The sequence below is a fragment of the Calidris pugnax genome, unplaced genomic scaffold, assembly GCF_001431845.1.
Source record: "Calidris pugnax isolate Ruff unplaced genomic scaffold, ASM143184v1 scaffold63, whole genome shotgun sequence".
Taxonomy (NCBI): Eukaryota; Metazoa; Chordata; class Aves; order Charadriiformes; family Scolopacidae; genus Calidris; species Calidris pugnax.
Genome location: NW_015090852.1, coordinates 77012 through 96619, shown reverse-complemented (window position 1 = coordinate 96619; position 19608 = coordinate 77012). Strand labels below are relative to the sequence as shown.

Here is a 19608-nt window from a genome sequence, read left to right as displayed (position 1 = left end):
TACAAACCCAACACAGGTAGGGAGCCACAAACACAGCGACTTACATTCCCTCCTAAAATGCTGCAAGAAATTCAATCAGATGTTTCAAGGTATTAGGTGGAAATATTAATGATAAATAATTGTATTTAATTAGCTGTTCTGACACTGAAGCAGCACCAGGGCTCAGCCGAGAGCCTTTGACCACAGCAAAAAGAGCTCTCCAAGCAGCCACATGTCAGCAATCCCACCTGGACTGCACGTAAACTACCTCCTGCAAAGAAAACACAAGCCATATCTACAGGTGCAATGACATTGCAGACACAGCCTCCCCTGCCCGTTAACCGTATCCTCTGATGGACCAGGCTGTGATTCCTCATGGCAAACCAGTTGGCGTTGAGTATTGGTCAGCACGCAACAGTCCCGACAAGAGTAACGGGGGAGAATCCATCCCCAGCACAACAGGGGCTGGCACTGGTGATTTTGGGCTGGAGATAAATGTAGTTCTCAGAGGCTGGATTAGCGCCCGAGGGTTTGCGATCGATACGGGAACAAGAAGTTGTGTTGTTCCAAATCAAGGCAAGGTTAACCCGTAACACACAGCGTGGGGTGAAGCCACTTTAACGGGAGGGATTCATCTGCTCAGAGCATCGACCCGAACAAGCTGGAGCCTGCGTGGTGTAATTTAACAGTGTTTAACAACGAGGCTGCCGTTCCTATAGCTACTGGAGGAAGCTTAGCAACCCCGGGTGCAGCTCCTGGGGCACAGGAGACAACCAGAGGAGAGCTCAGGGATGTGTTATTGTCACCCATGTGTTAACCCTTTGAACCCTGCATGCCGTACTGATATGACACTGAAAGTAGATCCCATACGGGGTGTTTCTCTTTAAAACATGTATTTGGTGCTTTGTTAGTACCAGATTAGCTGTTTCCTGTTAAAAGAAAATAAATCAGTAATAGCAACAAGTATCTGCCTGTCACTGTTCAAGGGCTATGGCAGGGTCTCCACACCAACCATGGGCTTCACTTGGGGCTGAGTTGGGCTTCACCAAAGTCAGCAAGACTGTGCCCCACTTCTCTTTGGATGACTTTGCCCAGCAGGACTTGCCTCTCTAAGCTGAGCACAGTTTGAGGGCTAACACCAATCATGATCTTTTCCTTCTGTGTCCTCAGGTCCTCCCTGCGTGGTTGACCAACACTGGCTTAGGAGGCTCTTCCCTCTTCCAAGAAAATGGGGACTGACAGTGAAAACCCAGTCCTGAGGAACGTGCTCATCAGCTTCAACTTGCTTCTGCTGGGCGCCGTCCTCAAGCCATTTGAGTGTCGGCTGGAGGTGACAACAGAGCCGGCCAAGAGGGCAGCAGTGGATGAGGAGGGTGGCCTTGCCAACTGCAGCCCACCCATTAAAGAGCAGCCCATGGTCTTCCACCACATCTACAACATCAACATCCCCCTGGACAGCTGCTGCTCATCCATGTTCAAGTCTTCAGCCGAGGAGGTGAGTTCAGAAGACGACCGGCTGGCGGAGTACGCAGAGCAGACCTCTGACAGCGAGAGCCAGGTCACCTTCACCCACAGGATAAACTTGCCCAAGCAGGCCTGCAAGTGCTCCACCTCCCTCCCGTCCCTGCAGGAGCTGCTGAGCAGGATTGAGATGCTGGAGAGGGAGGTCTCCATACTCCGGGACCAATGCAACTCCAATTGCTGCCAAGAAAATGCAGCCACAGGTAGTAATGCCATCCTGTTAGCTCTTGCTGGGGACTGAGGGCTTGATCAAAAGGCAGGAGAAATTAATCCAAAATCAGTGATGCCACTCAGAGTGGTGACAGAGGAACACCTGTGTTCACCCATGGTGTTGCTGTGGCTTTAGGGAAAAGTCTGGCTTAGGTCCTCCCAGGCAGGACAACTGCTGGAAGGGATTTGGTCACTTGAGCCCCCATGTCCTGCTCACTGCAGAAATCCTGTAATGACCAGGGCTAAAGCCCCGTGACAGATAAAAATACCACTTGTAAGGGGTGAGCAAGGTGATGTCCCAACCCTGCACTCCATGCAATGCTGCTAGAGATCTGCCACTGCCTGTGGGACTGGAAAGGGGGACATAGCTGTTGCTCTCCTAAGCTGTCTCCGGGCTGAAGGCAGCACCACAGGAGCCAGCAACAAACCCCTTCATCTTCTCTGTAGGAGGAGTGAATGTGTATGAAGAGCTGAGTTTAAAAGAAAAAGAACAAAAAATACAGGGAATAACTTCCATTGCCATGAAAGATGCAAACAAAACCTATAACAAAGGCACAAAACCATCAACAGGATACTTCATCAGAATAACAATATGTGCAGTTTGTGAAGCTTTCCGAGAGCCCCCGTTAGGGTTACCCCCTCAAAGACAGCCCCTCATTTCACTGTGGCCATCCCTCAGAACCAGGGAAGTTGAAATGAGATAGATTAAGAAAGGTTTGGGCTAGAGGCTGCAATTCAACAGCACAGGAGCTAGCACACTGATGGTTTTCTTTATGTCTTGGGGAGGTTGGGAAGAGGTCCTGTCCCAAAGGGCATTTGGTCCTTGTGCAGCCTAGGCCATCTCTGGGCTCTGACACACCAGGGCTCCTGATGGGGAAAAGCCACCAAACAAGGAGAGCTGTGGAGGGCATCTTTCCATGGGAAAACTACTTTTTGGGCCAAGAACAATGGCAGAGAGAAAGAAAAATCAAAAGCAACCCTTTTCCCCCCAGTCCCTGCTGCCTTTTTTAAAGTTTTGTAGCTATTAGTGTGATTTTTCCGGTGGTACCCCAACTCCTCTATATTGAGGACACATTCAAATGAAGTGAGAGTGACCCACACTCAGGTCAAGAGAGTTGGATCAAGAGTGTGTGGGTCAGGGAGGGAGAAACCGGGATGGCACAGGCAGAGGATGACAGGAGAGGGAGAAACCGGGATGGCACAGGCAGAGGGTGACCCAGGCTGACACCTCCCATGCAGCTGGGGGTAATCAGTGTTTTCCAGCTGTGGGCTCAGCCTGCATCCCTCCCGGGATGCGAGAGTCATCAGCTGCATTAAAAAAAGACAAAATAGGAAACACCCAGGCGTGCCACCAGTGCGTGCAAAGCAAGGGTTAAAATCACGAAGGAAACGCAATGGGAAAAACCTGTTTTAAATGAATTAATTTGAAACTCTGATGGGCCTATTTGGGTTACTTGCAACATATGCAGACGGTCCCATTAAACATTCATCGCTCAGTGGAGTCTCCGCTCTGATCGCAGATGCACGCTGAGCTAAAACTGGAGTAATTTAATTTATTTTTACTGGAGTTGCTTTCAATTCACTGCACTGCAAAGGAGATCAGGATCCCAACCTGATCTCCTTTGCCTGAGGCATTTCCCCAAGGAAAGCTGCTCTCTTCTAGCATACTTACAAGCATCCTCTCTCCTCTTTTGATAACTTAACTAGAGGCTGTAAGATCTGAAGAGAACCTGCTCGCCATTCCCAGTATTCACAGTTTAGATGGGAAACATCCTGCAAAGTAACCCAAACGGGCCTGTCTGGTACAGCACATAACTGAACCCCTTTTACATGAGCATCTGCTGCACTCACCTTGGGAAGAGCCGCTCAGATAGCTCAGCTGGGATAGAAAGCTTAGTTGGGGGATCACAGCATTGTGGTCTTCACGGCACAGAGTCTTCCCAAGGGTCTGAGGAAGCAAGGAAAGGGTTTCTGCTCTTCATTGGTTCATATGAGGAAGAAAAGCAGTAAAAATTAGCAAGGAAAAATTAGTCTGTCTGGGAAAAAACCTTAGCTGGACCAATGGGTCTATGTTGAGGGGCAAAAGAGGGGAGCATTGGCTGTGTCAAAGTAATTGCTGCCTTCGTCCTCATGCATCCCTCCTCACCCCAGTGTGTTGTGCATGGCTGCCAGGTAAAGGGAGGATGTTGGAGGTGGTGGCCATGGTAGCATGTGCTTTCCCTGCTTTCCCACAACCGCAGCACGCCCAAATACTTTGTGCAAAGCCCATGGCTCTGTCTTAATTAGGCTCACCAGGACAGGAATGAAGATTATGTCTTTGGGTACATACCTGCTTCTGGTAGGGAGACAGCAAGTGGACCAGGTTCCCTCACCTGTAAAAAAGAACAGTGGGTGGAGAGGAAACCCCAGGAGCCTGCTAATTCATGGCTGGTGCAGATGGCTCAGCTAGGGGAAGCTTTTTCCCAGTAAGAGGTCTAGTGAGATTTCCATCAACTGAGCCCTGAGCTGAAGAGAAACCAAAGGGAGTGCTTGCACCCCAAGACAGCTGGTGGCACCCATAGCCATGGAAGCTAGCACTCACGAGAGGACAGCAGTAAGAGGTCTAGTGAGGTTTCCATCAACTGAGCCCTGAGCTGAAGAGAAACCAAAGGGAGCGCTTGCACCCCAAGAAAGCTGGTGGCACCCATAGCCGTGGAAGCTAGCACTCACGAGAGGACAGATAAACTCCTGGGGACTCACCCAAGCCACACCATGAGTCCAAATCACCAGTTCTGCCCCTGCCATCTCTAAGCTCACCAGCTCCCCAAAGCTGGGCATGGTCAGCCTGAGGGAGGACCATCCCCTACTTGCCCCACAAACTCCCCACAACCCATCGACGGGTTGACCCAGGGCCAACGCCGCCCTTTCCCACCTCCCACCCGGTGGGGGCTCTGACCCTCACCCCACCACCTCCTTGCAGGGCAGCTGGATTACACCCCGCAGTGCAGCGGCCACGGGAACTTCAGCATGGAGTCCTGCAGCTGCGTGTGCATGGAAGGCTGGGCGGGCACCAACTGCTCCGAGCCCCTCTGCCCTCGGGGCTGCTCCAGCCGCGGGGTCTGCCTGGAGGGCCAGTGCATCTGCGACAACGACTACGGGGGCGAGGACTGCTCCCAGCTCCGTTGCCCGGCCGGCTGTGGGTCCCGGGGGCTCTGCGTGGACGGCGAATGCGTCTGCGAGGAGGGTTTCGCCGGGGAGGATTGTTCCCAGCTGCGGTGTCCCCGCGACTGCTCGGGGAAAGGCTACTGCGCCAACGGCACGTGCATCTGCCAGGAGGGCTACGCCGGGGAGGACTGCAGGTGGCTGCACTGCCCCAACGCCTGCAGCGGCCGCGGGGTCTGCCAGGATGGTCTCTGCGTCTGCGAGGATGGCTACGAAGGGCAGGACTGCTCAGCAGGTAGCAGGGGCATGCATGGGGGAGAGACAGACCCTAATGTAGGAGTAAGGACTTCAAGGCGCCCTGTACGAGCACCAGAAAGCCTGGGAGAAACCCATACCTGGCAGAGCAGGTCACATAGGACCTGCTCGTGCCCTGCAATCTGACTGCCTCCCTGTTGTCCCTGTCCTCAGGGACACCACGGGTGAAAGTTTGGGAGGCAAGCAAAAAGCCAGTGAGGTTTGTCCCCAACATTGGTGGTAAACCCTTGGAGCAAAACAGAAGCTGCAGTCAGGTTCTCCTGAGTCTTTGCCTTGCTATAGCCTTTAATGTAACCACAGATAGCACATAGCTCCCAGCCCAAAGCCCATACACAAGTCCCACCAGGAGACCCACACACCTTTCCCCATGGCCAGGCAGGAGGATAAGCCACGCAGCCCCTGACACTCTCCTTACCTCTGCCCTTCCCATCAGTGGCTCCTCCCGAAAACCTGCGAGTGACGGGGATCAGCGACAGCTCCATCGAGCTGACATGGGACAGCCCCGGGGCAGCCACCGAGTACGTCGTCTCCTACCAGCCAGCGGGGCCAGGAGGCACCCAGCTCCAGCAGCGGGTGCCTGGGGACTGGAGCAGCATCACCATCACAGAGCTGGAGCCAGGTGTTGCTTACAACATCAGCATCTACGCAGTCATCAGCGACGTCTTGAGCATCCCTGTTACCTCCAAAGTGATGACCAGTAAGTATCCTACTGCACTTGTCGCTTGGCACCCAAATAACCAGAGGTGAAGCTCGAGCTGACTCACATTTTCCATAAAAACCTTCTAGAAGCAGTTGAGACTTCAAAAAAATTAAAAAAAAAAATGGGGATATTTTTATCCCTGTTTATAGCTGTATGGGAATATAGGAAAGGGAAATTTGTCCACCCTCTGCAGACTCAGTCTGGATAAAAACCCAAATGACTAAAAATCAAAGAAACTTGCAGCATTTAAATAGCTTTCAGTGTTTGGGCCAAGAATATGGCCCAAAATATTACACTTCCTTCCTCATAGGAAATATTGTGATATATCACAGAAGTCACAGGTTCTCCTCCCATTCCTGGATGGGTTGTCCTGTGGTGAATCTCCATGACATGGGTGATAGCACAGCAAGAGGGTACCCTGCTGTGCATCAAGACTTATGTAGTCCTGACCAGGACCGTGATGCACAGAGGAAAATGGGAGTATTAAGGTGTAATGGCAACATCCAGAAAGGATCCTCAGAAACTAAAGACACAGAGAACAGGAGGGAAATGCAAACTATCCAGACACCCCTTTTGCAACCCCCTCGCTCACTCTGAATGGTACTGCAGTGGGATGCTTCAGCATCCAGCAGCCCAAGCATTTTCCTCTTCTTCCTCCAACCTGCCCAGAGGGGGGACAAAGGAACTCTGCTAACAGCTACCAAAAGATTCCCCATTTTCGTTGCCCAGATGAAAAATAGCCACAGGGAGCAGGGTGGGGGCAGCAGCACCCACACACCCGTCCCACTCTGCTCACCACCCCCTGCTCCCTTCCAGACCTCGCCACGCCACAGGGGCTGAAGTTCAAGACCATCACAGAGACAACAGCAGAGGTGCAGTGGGAGCCCTTCTCCTTCCCCTTCGACGGCTGGGAGATCAGCTTTATCCCCAAGGTACCGCTGCCGCATGCGTGGCATCGTGGGCTACACCCGGGCACCCTAAAAAACACGGAGCAAGCAGGTCCCAAATTAGCTTCCAATTACCCTCAATTACCACCAAACAACCTCTGTTCGCAATTTATGTGCTTCACATCAGACAACCCCAAACACCTGCATTTCCCCAGTAGTCTTTGGTGTCAAGGCATACACGTTCTCAAAGAAATTTCCCCAGAAAATCAAGAGACAAGCAAATAAATAAATAAACCTTCCAGCCTCGCTGCCTCTTGCTGTCACCTCCTCTTTTTCCCTCCCACCTCTTTTGTTGTGACCCTTCCTCCTTCTCCTCTTCCTCGCCGCTGCTCTCTGCACGCTAAGCTACCCGAAGCAGCCTGGGTTGAACCCAGCAGCCACCAGCCCTCAGACAACAACCTTCAGCATCCCCGAGTCACATGCACAGCTAATTCCTGCCACGGAATTTTAATCGCAATGATGAACAGGTAGAATTTGTGCCAGAAAAGATGAAAGGATGAAAATGTTGCCCTAAATATCGCATATTTTCTATGCGCAGCAACAAAAATTGTACATCAAGTATTTAATCTATATTCATAATTTCTACACCATTTAGCCATAAGTATAGCTTCAATTGTATACGGAGCCTCTTTACAAGAACATTTAAGCCCCAGCAGTAAAAGAAATGCTGATTAAGGGCTCAATTATGCCGTTTTCACTTGTACAAAACCCTTGCTGGAGTGAAAGGCAGCTCTGGGCAGTGAGGAACTGCAGAACTTGGCCCCAACATTTTAAATGCTCTTAACTGTAAAGTATCATTATACAGCATAAAGCAAGGGCCCAATTGCTTTAAATAACTCATTCCCTCATTTCCAAAAAAGGCTGGAAGGATTTGGGTGCAATTCTGGGTACATCCACATGCAAATTTTGTCAGAAGTTGAAGTTCAGGTACCGCAGATATAAAGCCCAGGGTAATTTTCATTCACCGTTGAGATAAAAATCAAAGCGATAAGACAACGTCAGGGAAGAGCTTTCAGTCTAGTAGCAAAAACCCAGCTATCTTTCAAACATTTCACTGTCGCTCGGCAATTAAGCTCAACAGCATCCCCCTGAAACAGATAAATGGGGATATATCCATTTTAAGGTGAGGAATTGCTGGGAGAGAAGCAAACGTCTCCCCACAGGGTCATCATCTCAAGCCATCGCATAAACACGAACTGTTGGTCCACCTTTCCGTTTTTAAGCTTACAACTTAAAACCACACAGAAACATTTCAGGATTTAAAGGAAGAGATAAAGCGCCAAAGGATGGCTGCTTTTGGATGATGGCTTTTGGGGTGGGGAAGGGATAGCTCACCGGGCTTTGAAGTTCTCACATCCATCACTCAAGCGCATGGTCCTGCGTTGTAAAGACACAGTTGTGCTCCTGCCCATCAGCTTCCAAAAATCAGACTCTCTCGAGTCTCCATCACTGGCTTTTCTCATAAAATAAGGCAGAGGGTGCTGTCTCCTTGACTGCCTGGAAGCTAGGCTTGCTTAGGCAAACGCTAAACCATTGCCACACCCCAAATAAAACCAAAACCTCGTCCCAGAGGCTAAAAAACCCTCAAAAGTTCTAACAGCAGCATGAGAAATAACCTCTGTGAGCAAAGTTGAACTCACTCTGTCTTCCTGGAAACCGGGCAAGAGGATGCTTGTTTGGTCCTCGGTCTCCCCACCAGGATGCTTGCACTTTTCCATGCGGAGCAATCCTTCTTCCCTGGTCCCCACGATGCTCTCACCCCCGAAAGCCAGATCAGGGGGGATTGCCCAGCTGCTGCCTGCACTGGGGCCTGGGTGGGGGGAAGGTGAAGCGAAGACAGATTTAGAAAAGAAAATTAGGAAAGGTAAGCTGGCAATTTATGGCTACAATGGAAGATTTCCTGTTTAATGAGAAAAGAGATGAATATGAATCGAGGGCTATGTGCAAAGATTTGTTTAGCGTGTTATTAGTGAAGACAGCGGCAAGAAAAGATCCTTTGTCCAAACACTGGCAGGAAAGGTGACATTTGCAGTTGCTTAAAGCCTTACCGTTTTTCAGAGCAAAACCATAAAGTATAATGAGTTTAATAAAGATAGCTAAAAAGCAGGGGTTAGCAAAATAAAGACCTTACACTTTCACACCTATATATGAACAACAGAAGGCTCCTGGCACATGAAAAGCACAGAAAAGAAGTCTAGCCCGGGCTTTGGTGTTATCATCTTTTCTGGAGAGCAGCAAAAATACAGAAGTTGGGGGGTGGGGGGGAAGAAAGGATGGGGGAGGAGTTCTCAGCCCCACAACGTGGGTGCTCCACACTTGGTGGGTGATTCCACCCTGGGTTTCTGCACCTCCACAGTGGGACATGCCTAGGTGAGGATGCAGTCTGGGGGTGCAGGCTTGTGGGTGGAAGGATGCAATGTGGGGGACACCTCCTCTCCACACATCAGTCCCCCACAACACCTTTTTTTTTTTTTTTTTTGTTGGTTTTTAACGGTTATTTCTGCTCCCTGGCAGAATAACGAGGGCGGTGTGATTGCCCAGCTCCCCAGCACCGTCACCACCTTCAACCAGACGGGGCTGAAGCCAGGGGAAGAGTACACCGTCACCGTGGTGGCCCTGAAGGAACAAGCCAGGAGCCCTCCCACCTCTGACAGCGTTTCAACCCGTGAGTGAGCCTGACCTCTAGCAGCACGGCAGGGTTTGGTCCCCAAAATAAGGTCCCATCAGTGAGAGCAGCCCGGCACTGCGTGGGCAGGGATAAAACTAGCACCACCCAGTTACCCCAGCTACCACTTCTTCATGTGGTATTTTGTCCTTCTCTCTCCCGAACTGCTGCAAGCACAGAAAACGAGGTTAATGGGGTTGGGAGTGCAGGGGTGGGTCCACTTTTATTATTATATAGCTGCATAAATTCCTCTTTCCATTAATCTCACATTTCAGAGGCCCCCAACAAACATCTCTATAAATTTATTGCCTACTCATATATAACAGATTAGAACTCCCACTTGTTTTGTGCCACTAAATCCCCTCCACTCCCACCAATTCAGGCAAATCAGGCAGTGGGGCAGGGAGCCAGGAGCGACGGCACATCACCTCCTAACCGATTTATTTGGCCGGTCGCTGGTCCATCCTGTAGGCTAGAGGAAATTCAGCAAGTGTGAAGGAACTGGGTCTTCTCCTCGCCCATGGAGAGGTGGTGATGGGCAGAGCTCATCGGGGAGAAGAGGCTCTCCGTGCCAGATCTGTTGCAGTCTGCCTTGGCAGCCAGGCAGATGTCTACCTCCATCCAAGCTGTTGCAAACAGAAACGGCATTTAAATAGCTGCCGGAGGGTTATAACAAGGTGATGCTCTCTCCAGGCTGCTAATTTGAGGCAAGAGTGAGAGTGAAGGGAGGGTCCCTCCACCACTAGCAGCTTGCTGCAGGTCTGAGCTTCCTTGCACAGTCCTCTCCTCCCGCTTTGCCTCCACGCTCAGCTCGACATGGCTTAACAGAGACATCTCCTGGTCAAGACCAAATCTTCCTTTCCCTAGGAAGTCAGCAAAAAACAGAGAGAAGCTGGTACTTCCAGCGCAGTGGTTGACCACCTTAGGGGAGCGCAACCGGAGTGGTGGGGTCCCCGTGGACACCCCATGAAGGCGTCCCTGTGCTGGTGTGTTTGTCCTCTTCTGCGCCACCCCCCGTAGCTTTGCCCTCATGATCCTCATGCCTCCATCAACCCCTGTTCTCCCCCAACATTTTGTGCCAACGTCAAGCAGCAAAGGCATGGTTTCATGCTGCACAGCTAAGTAGAACTTGATGCTGCCCAGCATCACCTGGATGACTGGACAACATGAGGTGGTTGGAGATTCAGGGTTTGGATAAGCATAACCTGGTCCTAGCCAAGCTGGACACCCAGGTCCTACCTAAACACCCTGCTTCCCAGCTGTCCTCCCTTCTCCATTGCTGTTTGGCCCCCAGACCTCAGCCCACTGCTCCCAGTTCCCCCAAGTCTTTTTCTAATCCTCTCTGGTCCTTCCCACCCCTGCCCACACACATCTCCCCCAGAACTTCCCACCCTGGGCTGCAGCTTTAAGCACATCCTTATTATATAGTGTCATTTTCTAATCTATACAGTGCATTAGATGTTCTTGCACACAGTACAGCCCGAATTATAGAACCAGCATGGGGTGTTTCACCCACCTTGTGATCGTGTAAGTGATAAAATGGGCTGCCCAGCAGGCCCCATGCATCAATGCTGCCATGGCACAGGAGCGATGGTTGGGCTTGGCACATCCATCTATCCATGCAGCAACTGGACTCAAAGCATCCGCCACTGAGGCTTGAACCCATGACTTCCAGAGGTTGAGTGTTGAGGGACGTAGAGGAGATAAGGGTCCAATTCTCTGCAAAAGGAAGTAGAAATGTCCAAAATTGTCTCCCAGCAGACCCCTGGTATGAATTTAGCTAAAGCCCCTATATCTGAGGGGGTTTGGTGGACACCCACTGTAGCCCCACACCCAGATAGTTATGAAGACTCTTAAAAGCAGTTGCATTTTCTCCTCTCTCCCCACTGCTAAGACGTCAACAGCTTTACAAGCTGATCCCTCAACTTAACAGCAAACCAGGAGCTGGCACCAAAGCAGGAACATTTCTAGAGACGTTCCTCAGTCCTCAATGCTTGGATCAGTCCTTGGCCCCACGTTATTTAACACATTGTCAACGCCTTTCAAAAGACATAATATCATTGCTGATAAATTTTGCCAGTGATGGAAAGGCTCAGAAAAGAGTAAATTGAACGGAAGGAGATCACCGATAAAAGCAGTTTGAACGGCTCACAGAGCTGGGGACAAAGGAAACCTGTATGGTTTTCAAAGCATCATGAAGTACGAGCAGCTACCTAGGAGCAAGAAAAGTGGACCACAATTAGATGTAGAAGGTTTTATCCTGGGAGATGCCACCTGAAGAAGCCAGGGAGGAATTGTTGCCAATAACCAGCTTGAGAAAAGGTCATGAGTTGCATTATAGCTGATATAGCTGCATAAATTCCTCTTTCCATTAATCTCACATTTCAGAGGCCCCCAACAAACATCTCTATAAATTTATTGCCTACTCATATATAACAGATTAGAACTCCCACTTTGTTTTGTGCCACTAAATCCCCTCCACTCCCACCAATTCAGGCAAATCAGGCAGCGGGGCAGGGAGCCAGGAGCGACGGCACATCACCTCCTAACCGATTTATTTGGCCGGTCGCTGGTCCATCCTGTAGGCTAGAGGAAATTCAGCAAGTGTGAAAGAACTGGGTCTTCTCCTCGCCCATGGAGAGGTGGTGATGGGCAGAGCTCATCGGGGAGAAGAGGCTCTCCGTGCCAGATCTGTTGCAGTCTGCCTTGGCAGCCAGGCAGATGTCTACCTCCATCCAAGCTGTTGCAAACAGAAACGGCATTTAAATAGCTGCCGGAGGGTTATAACAAGGTGATGCTCTCTCCAGGCTGCTAATTTGAGGCAAGAGTGAGAGTGAAGGGAGGGTCCCTCCACCACTAGCAGCTTGCTGCAGGTCTGAGCTTCCTTGCACAGTCCTCTCCTCCCGCTTTGCCTCCACGCTCAGCTCGACATGGCTTAACAGAGACATCTCCTGGTCAAGACCAAATCTTCCATTCCCTAGGAAGTCAGCAAAAAACAGAGAGAAGCTGGTACTTCCAGCGCAGTGGTTGACCACCTTAGGGGAGCGCAACCGGAGTGGTGGGGTCCCCGTGGACACCCCATGAAGGCGTCCCTGTGCTGGTGTGTTTGTCCTCTTCTGCGCCACCCCCCGTAGCTTTGCCCTCATGATCCTCATGCCTCCATCAACCCCTGTTCTCCCCCAACATTTTGTGCCAACGTCAGCGCAACCGGAGTGGTGGGGTCCCCGTGGACGCCCCATGAAGGCATCCCTGTGCTGGTGTGCTTGTCTTCCTCTGCGCCACCCCCCGTAGCTTTGCCCTCATGATCCTCATGCCCCCATTAACCCCTGTTCTCCCTCAACGTTTTGTGCCAACCTCGAGCAGCAAAGGCATGGTTTCATGCTGCACAGCTAAGTAGAACTTGATGCTGCCCAGCATCACCTGGATGACTGGACAACATGAGGTGGTTGGAGATTCAGGGTTTGGATAAGCATAACCTGGTCCTAGCCAAGCTGGACACCCAGCTCCTACCTAAACACCCTGCTTCCCAGCTGTCCTCCCTTCTCCATTGCTCCATTGTTTGGCCCTCAGACCTCAGCCCACTGCTCCCAGTTCCCCCAAGTCTTTTTCTAATCCTCTCTGGTCCTTCCCACCCCTGCCCACACACATCTCCCCCAGAACTTCCCACCCTGGGCTGCAGCTTTAAGCACATCCTTATTATATAGTGTCATTTTCTAATCTATACAGTGCATTAGATGTTCTTGCACACAGTACAGCCCGAATTATGCTTCCCAGCTGTCCTCCCTTCTCCATTGCTCCATTGTTTGGCCCTCAGACCTCAGCCCACTGCTCCCAGTTCCCCCAAGTCTTTTTCTAATCCTCTCTGGTCCTTCCCACCCCTGCCCACACACATCTCCCCCAGAACTTCCCACCCTGGGCTGCAGCTTTAAGCACATCCTTATTATATAGTGTCATTTTCTAATCTATACAGTGCATTAGATGTTCTTGCACACAGTACAGCCCGAATTATAGAACCAGCATGGGGTGTTTCACCCACCTTGTGATCGTGTAAGTGATAAAATGGGCTGCCCAGCAGGCCCCATGCATCAATGCTGCCATGGCACAGGAGTGATGGCTGGGCTTGGCACATCCATCTATCCATGCAGCAACTGGACTCAAAGCATCCACCACTGAGGCTTGAACCCATAACTTCCAGAGGTTGAGTGTTGAGGGACGTAGAGGAGATAAGGGTCCAATTCTCTGCAAAAGAAAGCAGAAATGTCCAAAATTGTCTCCCAGCAGACCCCTGTATGAATTTAGCTAAAGCCCCTATATCTGAGGGGGTTTGGTGGACACCCACTGTAGCCCCACACCCAGATAGTTATGAAGACTCTTAAAAGCAGTTGCATTTTCTCCTCTCTCCCCACTGCTAAGACGTCAACAGCTTTACAAGCTGATCCCTCAACTTAACAGCAAACCAGGAGCTGGCACCAAAGCAGGAACATTTCTAGAGACGTTCCTCAGTCCTCAATGCTTGGATCAGTCCTTGGCCCCACGTTATTTAACACATTGTCAACGCCTTTCAAAAGACATAATATCATTGCTGATAAATTTTGCCAGTGATGGAAAGGCTCAGAAAAGAGTAAATTGAACGGAAGGAGATCACCGATAAAAGCAGTTTGAACGGCTCACAGAGCTGGGGACAAAGGAAACCTGTATGGTTTTCAAAGCATCATGAAGTACGAGCAGCTACCTAGGAGCAAGAAAAGTGGACCACAATTAGATGTAGAAGGTTTTATCCTGGGAGATGCCACCTGAAGAAGCCAGGGAGGAATTGTTGCCAATAACCAGCTTGAGAAAAGGTCATGAGTTGCATTATAGCTGTAATGGGCATCAATGGGAGAGCTGTGGGGTCCTGCTCTGCTATCCACAGCTTGGGAGAGACTTGGGTGAAGTGGAGAGGGTTCAGAAAAGAGACAGGAGACTGGGACAAGGGACTGGGAACCCAACAGGATTAAACCCCCTGAGTACCCTGGGGCAGAGGATCATGTCTCTTCCCCATGGCACCTCTCTGCCTTGTCCCCACCTGCTAATTTGGGCCACTCTGAAGGTTGGGTTGAAGAATCCCTGAAGCTTGGTGTCCCCGAAGCTGCCACCTTCCCCCATCCAACTCTCCCAAAATAACAGGTGTTCGTTTCCCCCCCCCTCCTCTGCAGTCATTGACGGCCCCACACAGATCCTGGTGCGGGATGTCTCCGACACAGTGGCCTTCGTGGAGTGGACGCCGCCACGTGCCAAGGTGGATGCCATCCTGCTGAAGTACGGGCTGGCGGACGGGGAAGGGGGGAGGACCACCTTCCGCCTGCAGCCCCCCCTCAGCCAGTACTCCCTGCAGGCCCTTCGCCCCGGCGCCCGCTACCACCTCGCCGTCAGTGCCCTCCGGGGTGCCAACGAGAGCCAGCCAGCCCTCGCCCAGTTCACCACAGGTAGCTAAGTTGGCTTTGCTCTGAGAACCAGCATGAATTTTCAAACCTCCAGCCAGCGTGGGGAAATAAATGGCTTGCTGCGATCTGCAGACGGGCTGTCCTGCAATGAGTGTGGGGGTTTACATCTCCAGAGCCAAATCAAGGTGGTTTTTTGGATTTTTTTTGCATCTGGGATTTAATGGTCCTGGTTATCCCCTGGCACAAGTGAGCTGGAGTTTACTCTGGTCTACTGGGAGGAAGGGGCACAATGAGAACATGATGCTTAAGGTGCAGGTCTGAATGCAGATGCCTGAATGTGGGTGTCTCACCATCCTGTCATGGTCCTGGTACAAAGCAAGGCAGAGCAAACGATTCAGCTCACCCTAAAACACACGCACAGCTCACACCACCCTCTGAACCCCCCTCCACCAGTGCCTACATTTCTGTTTAGTCCCTAAACCTCCAGTGCTCCATGCCCCTTGCAGATGCTCCCATGGACCCCTGGGAACCCCAGGTGACCCCAGATGCCAACGACCAGGCAGATGACTCAAAAACCCATATTTAGATGACAACCCCTGAGCAAACGCCACCTTGACCACATCCTGCTGCAGCATCAAGGCTGAACCTGCTGCTGCCTGCGAGACGTGTCCCCACCAGGCAGATGACTCAAAAACCCATATTTAGATGACAACTCCTGAGCAAACGCCACCTTGACCACATCCTGCTGCAGCGTCAAGGCTGAACCTGCTGCTGCCTGTGATACGTGTCCCCCCCCACCTTCAACACCCATGCAAACCCACAGCTTAGCTTGAGCCCACAACTAAAACTTTAAAACCCCAGCAGTTTGCACCCTTAATAGTACCCACAAATCAACGTGCAATTCTTGAAAGCACCAGAGCAGCAAGCACAGGTCTGAATTTAAGATGATGCTCGCTCCCATTCAGCGTCGAGAGCCAAGGCAGATGCATTGCCCGAGGAATCGGCAGTCAAGCAGCTGAAAGCAGCCCAGTCAGAAACGTGGTTATCTTACTTTATATCTTCTCCGAATACCCTAACTGGTCGGTAAAACTTTAATTAATGTTAAGCCTGCAGATAGCTAACAGGTTTAATTTACTGTGCCATAAAGGAGGAGGTAGAGCGCGTATTTCAGTGCTGGTTTATGGTATATAAATTACTTGTCATGTACGTTACTAGTGGATACTAGGCTCCTATCACAATAACTGCAGTGTGTGAATTGTGTGTGTATATATCTCTATAGATATATATTTCGGATGAGATGTTCACCCCGACTGATTTGCTGCGCTGGCCTTCCTTGCTTTATTTTTAAAAGGCAACATAAAAAATCCCCCTCTAAACTCAGATCCATCAAGGAGCAGTAATTACCCCCCGTCTGTTGGTGCCCAGCCCCTGCCCGGCACCGACCCATCGCTCACAGGAGAGGTTTATTGTGCAAATCAGAGCAGGTTTGGTGCACAGCCCCAGCAGCACTAATAAACAAACCTTTTGGGCAATGTCTAAGCATGAATGAGCCTCTAAAGATGCTCATGGTCTAAAGATGCTCTAAAGATGCTTAGAAGAACCTTAGAAGGTTCTTCTAAGAGCAGTTCAGGCCAACGTGTGACTGCTACAGAGCCCTTTTTCTCTTATGCACGCTGCCTCAGTTTCCCTTACTGTAATATAAGGGGAAAATGCTTTTCTTTTTCAAATAACATGCAATTAGTTCCTGAAGTAACTTACTGAAGGGTGCTGTGAATGCCCCAGCACTTGCATCAGTCTCACGGGTGGCATCTCCAGGTCTGTGCTGAGCAGGAGGTGAGAGCAGATGTCCCAGCTCCTGCCACAGGGACGTGCCCCAGGGAGGAGGGTCCACATGTGGGACCTCACAGACATCACCCCCGGGTACCCCTCCACTGCTGTTTAGGTATGCCAAGGCTACAGGGTGCATTCCCAGTGCCCGGTGGTGAGGCAGAGCCTCTCTTCCTTGTGTCATGCAGAGATTGATGCCCCCAAGAACCTACGGGTGGGCTCACGGACACCTGCCAGCCTCGAGCTCGCCTGGGACAACAGTGAGGCCGAGGCACACAGCTACAGGGTGGTCTACAGCACCCTGGCAGGAGAGCACTACCACGAAGTCCTGGTGCCACGGGACACTGGTCCCACCACCCGGGCCACTCTTGCAGGTATGTGTGTAAACAAGTAGGGTGATGGAAATCCCAAATCAGCACCAATGCCCAGTTACCCTCATGCTGGAACATATATGAGGCTGTTTGGGAGTTTACTAGTTACCAGAGAGAAGGTTATTCTTGGGATGAAGATCATTTTCCCCACTGTGGGTCTGGGTTTGGGTGCTGCTTATCCATGAGCTGAGCGATGCACCTCCTAATGATGCAGCAAAGGTCTCTCCAGGTCACAAATAGAGCTGGCAAGGAGCAAAGTGAGAAATGGGGAGAGGAAGGCTTTTTAGGCTGATCTAGAGGACAATATTGTTTCTCCCTTCTTTTTTTCCTTGCTGGGAAAGAGCCATGGGTGCCAATGCCCTGTAGGCAGCAATGGGGGATCCGGGCTCCCCAAGTTCATTGCCTTTTTCCAAACTGGGCACAAAGCAGATGTGAATCCAGGGATGTTATTTTTGAGCAAGTCCCTCAAGTTGTACATTATTCAGGCTAGTACAGGGGCTGCCACCAGGGGCTACAAACACCACCCACCTCCCTCTACCAGAAAAGTCCCAAACGCCCTTTGCAGCAACACCACAAAGCACCGTATGAGATCTGGTTTCCTTTTTTTCAACTACAGTCACTTGTCTGACAGATTTGTGGCTCCAGTGGCATTTTTTTGAGCAAAGAAGAGACTTACCTACACACATACAAAAAAGATGGCACAAAGCAGATGTGAATCCAGGGATGTTATTTTTGAGCAAGTCCCTCAAGTTGTACATTATTCAGGCTAGTACAGGGGCTGCCACCAGGGGCTACAAACACCACCCACCTCCCTCTACCAGAAAAGTCCCAAACGCCCTTTGCAGCAACACCACAAAGCACCGTATGAGATCTGGTTTCCTTTTTTTCAACTACAGTCACTTGTCTGACAGATTTGTGGCTCCAGTGGCATTTTTTTGAGCAAAGAAGAGACTTACCTACACACATACAAAAAAGATCACTCATTCACTTGAAGCTCTTCAGGACAGGACAGGCAAGGCACCAGGTTCTTCCACGTTGACTGTCTTTGCCCTCCTGGGACGTTCCCAGCCCAAAGAGAGCTCAAGCATCTCTGCTGTATGGATCTATAGGAATAAGTTCAGTGGGAAAATTGAATGTGAAGTTACAGGCAAAGCAGCACCAAGTCATGAGAAAGGTTGGAGGGCAGGAAAACAACTAAAGCAGTTAGCTTGAAATATGTGGTATGCAGATAAAAGAAACGTAAGGGATAGTTTCTGTTGCATTTGTGATGAGGATGCAAATGGAGAAGCGGGATGAGATGGAGCAGGACAGCAAGGGATTGGGGACCTAGTGCTGGTCCCCTGTTAGCTTTCCTCTAGGCATTTACTGCCTTTCTAGGCATTAAAAATGTGCCAAATTCTCCTCCCTGGGGACGTAAGGGATAGTTTCTGTTGCATTTGTGATGAGGATGCAAATGGAGAAGCGGGATGAGATGGAGCAGGACAGCAAGGGATTGGGGACCTAGTGCTGGTCCCCTGTTAGCTTTCCTCTAGGCATTTACTGCCTTTCTAGGCATTAAAAATGTGCCAAATTCTCCTCCCTGGGGCAGAGGTGCAATGCTACCCCAGTGACCTAAACTGCAATGACACCCATGGCACAGCCCGAGCTTGCCTTGGAGGAAGAGACAGCATGAAAGCTCTCTTTTCTCTCAGTAAAAATTAAAAAAGCTGCCAAGTCTCTACCTGGCAGCACCAGCGTTCTCTGCCGTCTGCCAGACTTGGGCAGAGCTACAAGAAACACCCTGAGAGCAAGCTCCAGAGATAGAGGCTTAAGTCGATAGCAGTGAGCAATTATTATATAGTGCCTCCATCATCACTTAAGTGCATTGCTTCTAGCTCCCAGGGCACTATGTAATAGACAAACAAATTAAAAAGAAAATAATTATAGCATAAAATAACCCAAAAAACATTCTGCTGGCAAAAAAAACCCCAAGAAAGTGCCAGGATAGCCATAGTGTGGGTCGCATATGAGCCTCTCCCATAGCTCTGTTACACATGGTACCCCTGTTGTCCAAGGTCTTGTTGCATGTGGTGCAAAGCCCATGGGTTTCCAGCCACCCAGGACCTGGTGGGATCCACGATGTAGATGCAACCAGTGATTCCTTCAGCTACCTTCATCTGCCTGTAGGAAAAGCAGCGCGGAACACCACTGAGCAGAGCTTATAAAAGATCTAAGCTTAAAAATACAGCAAGCCTTGCCTTGCCCCATATGTCTCTTTTCAAAATCAGCATTTGTACAGAAAACATCCGTAACTTTGCTCTACCCAAAAGAGCCGGGAGAGAAAAGACATTGTTTTATATGCTGCTGCTCATTTCTTCCTTCTCCTTCCCCTTCTTCCCAGGCTCTTCTCCTCCTTTCCAGGATGCTTCTGACACTCATTGGGCAGGGCTGAGGGGGGTCCATCTCCTCCCCGGCACTGAGACTGCACCGTAGCAAGAGGAGAGGAGCAGGGGATGGGGGTTTCCCTCCC

The 19608-nt window shown here is 50.5% G+C and overlaps 1 protein-coding gene across 1 annotated transcript in view; it reads left to right on the top strand.

Moving 5' to 3' along the window:
• Positions 1 to 19608, top strand: part of TNR (tenascin R) — a 100384-nt gene that overhangs the window by 62270 nt on the left and 18506 nt on the right. The window contains exons 2-8 of the mRNA XM_014943561.1: positions 1150 to 1703; positions 4670 to 5146; positions 5600 to 5863; positions 6683 to 6798; positions 9328 to 9478; positions 14674 to 14943; positions 16917 to 17102. Of these exons, the coding sequence (XP_014799047.1) occupies positions 1208 to 1703; positions 4670 to 5146; positions 5600 to 5863; positions 6683 to 6798; positions 9328 to 9478; positions 14674 to 14943; positions 16917 to 17102 (1960 nt within the window). The 5' untranslated portion in view covers positions 1150 to 1207. The remainder of the gene's footprint in view (positions 1 to 1149; positions 1704 to 4669; positions 5147 to 5599; positions 5864 to 6682; positions 6799 to 9327; positions 9479 to 14673; positions 14944 to 16916; positions 17103 to 19608) is intronic.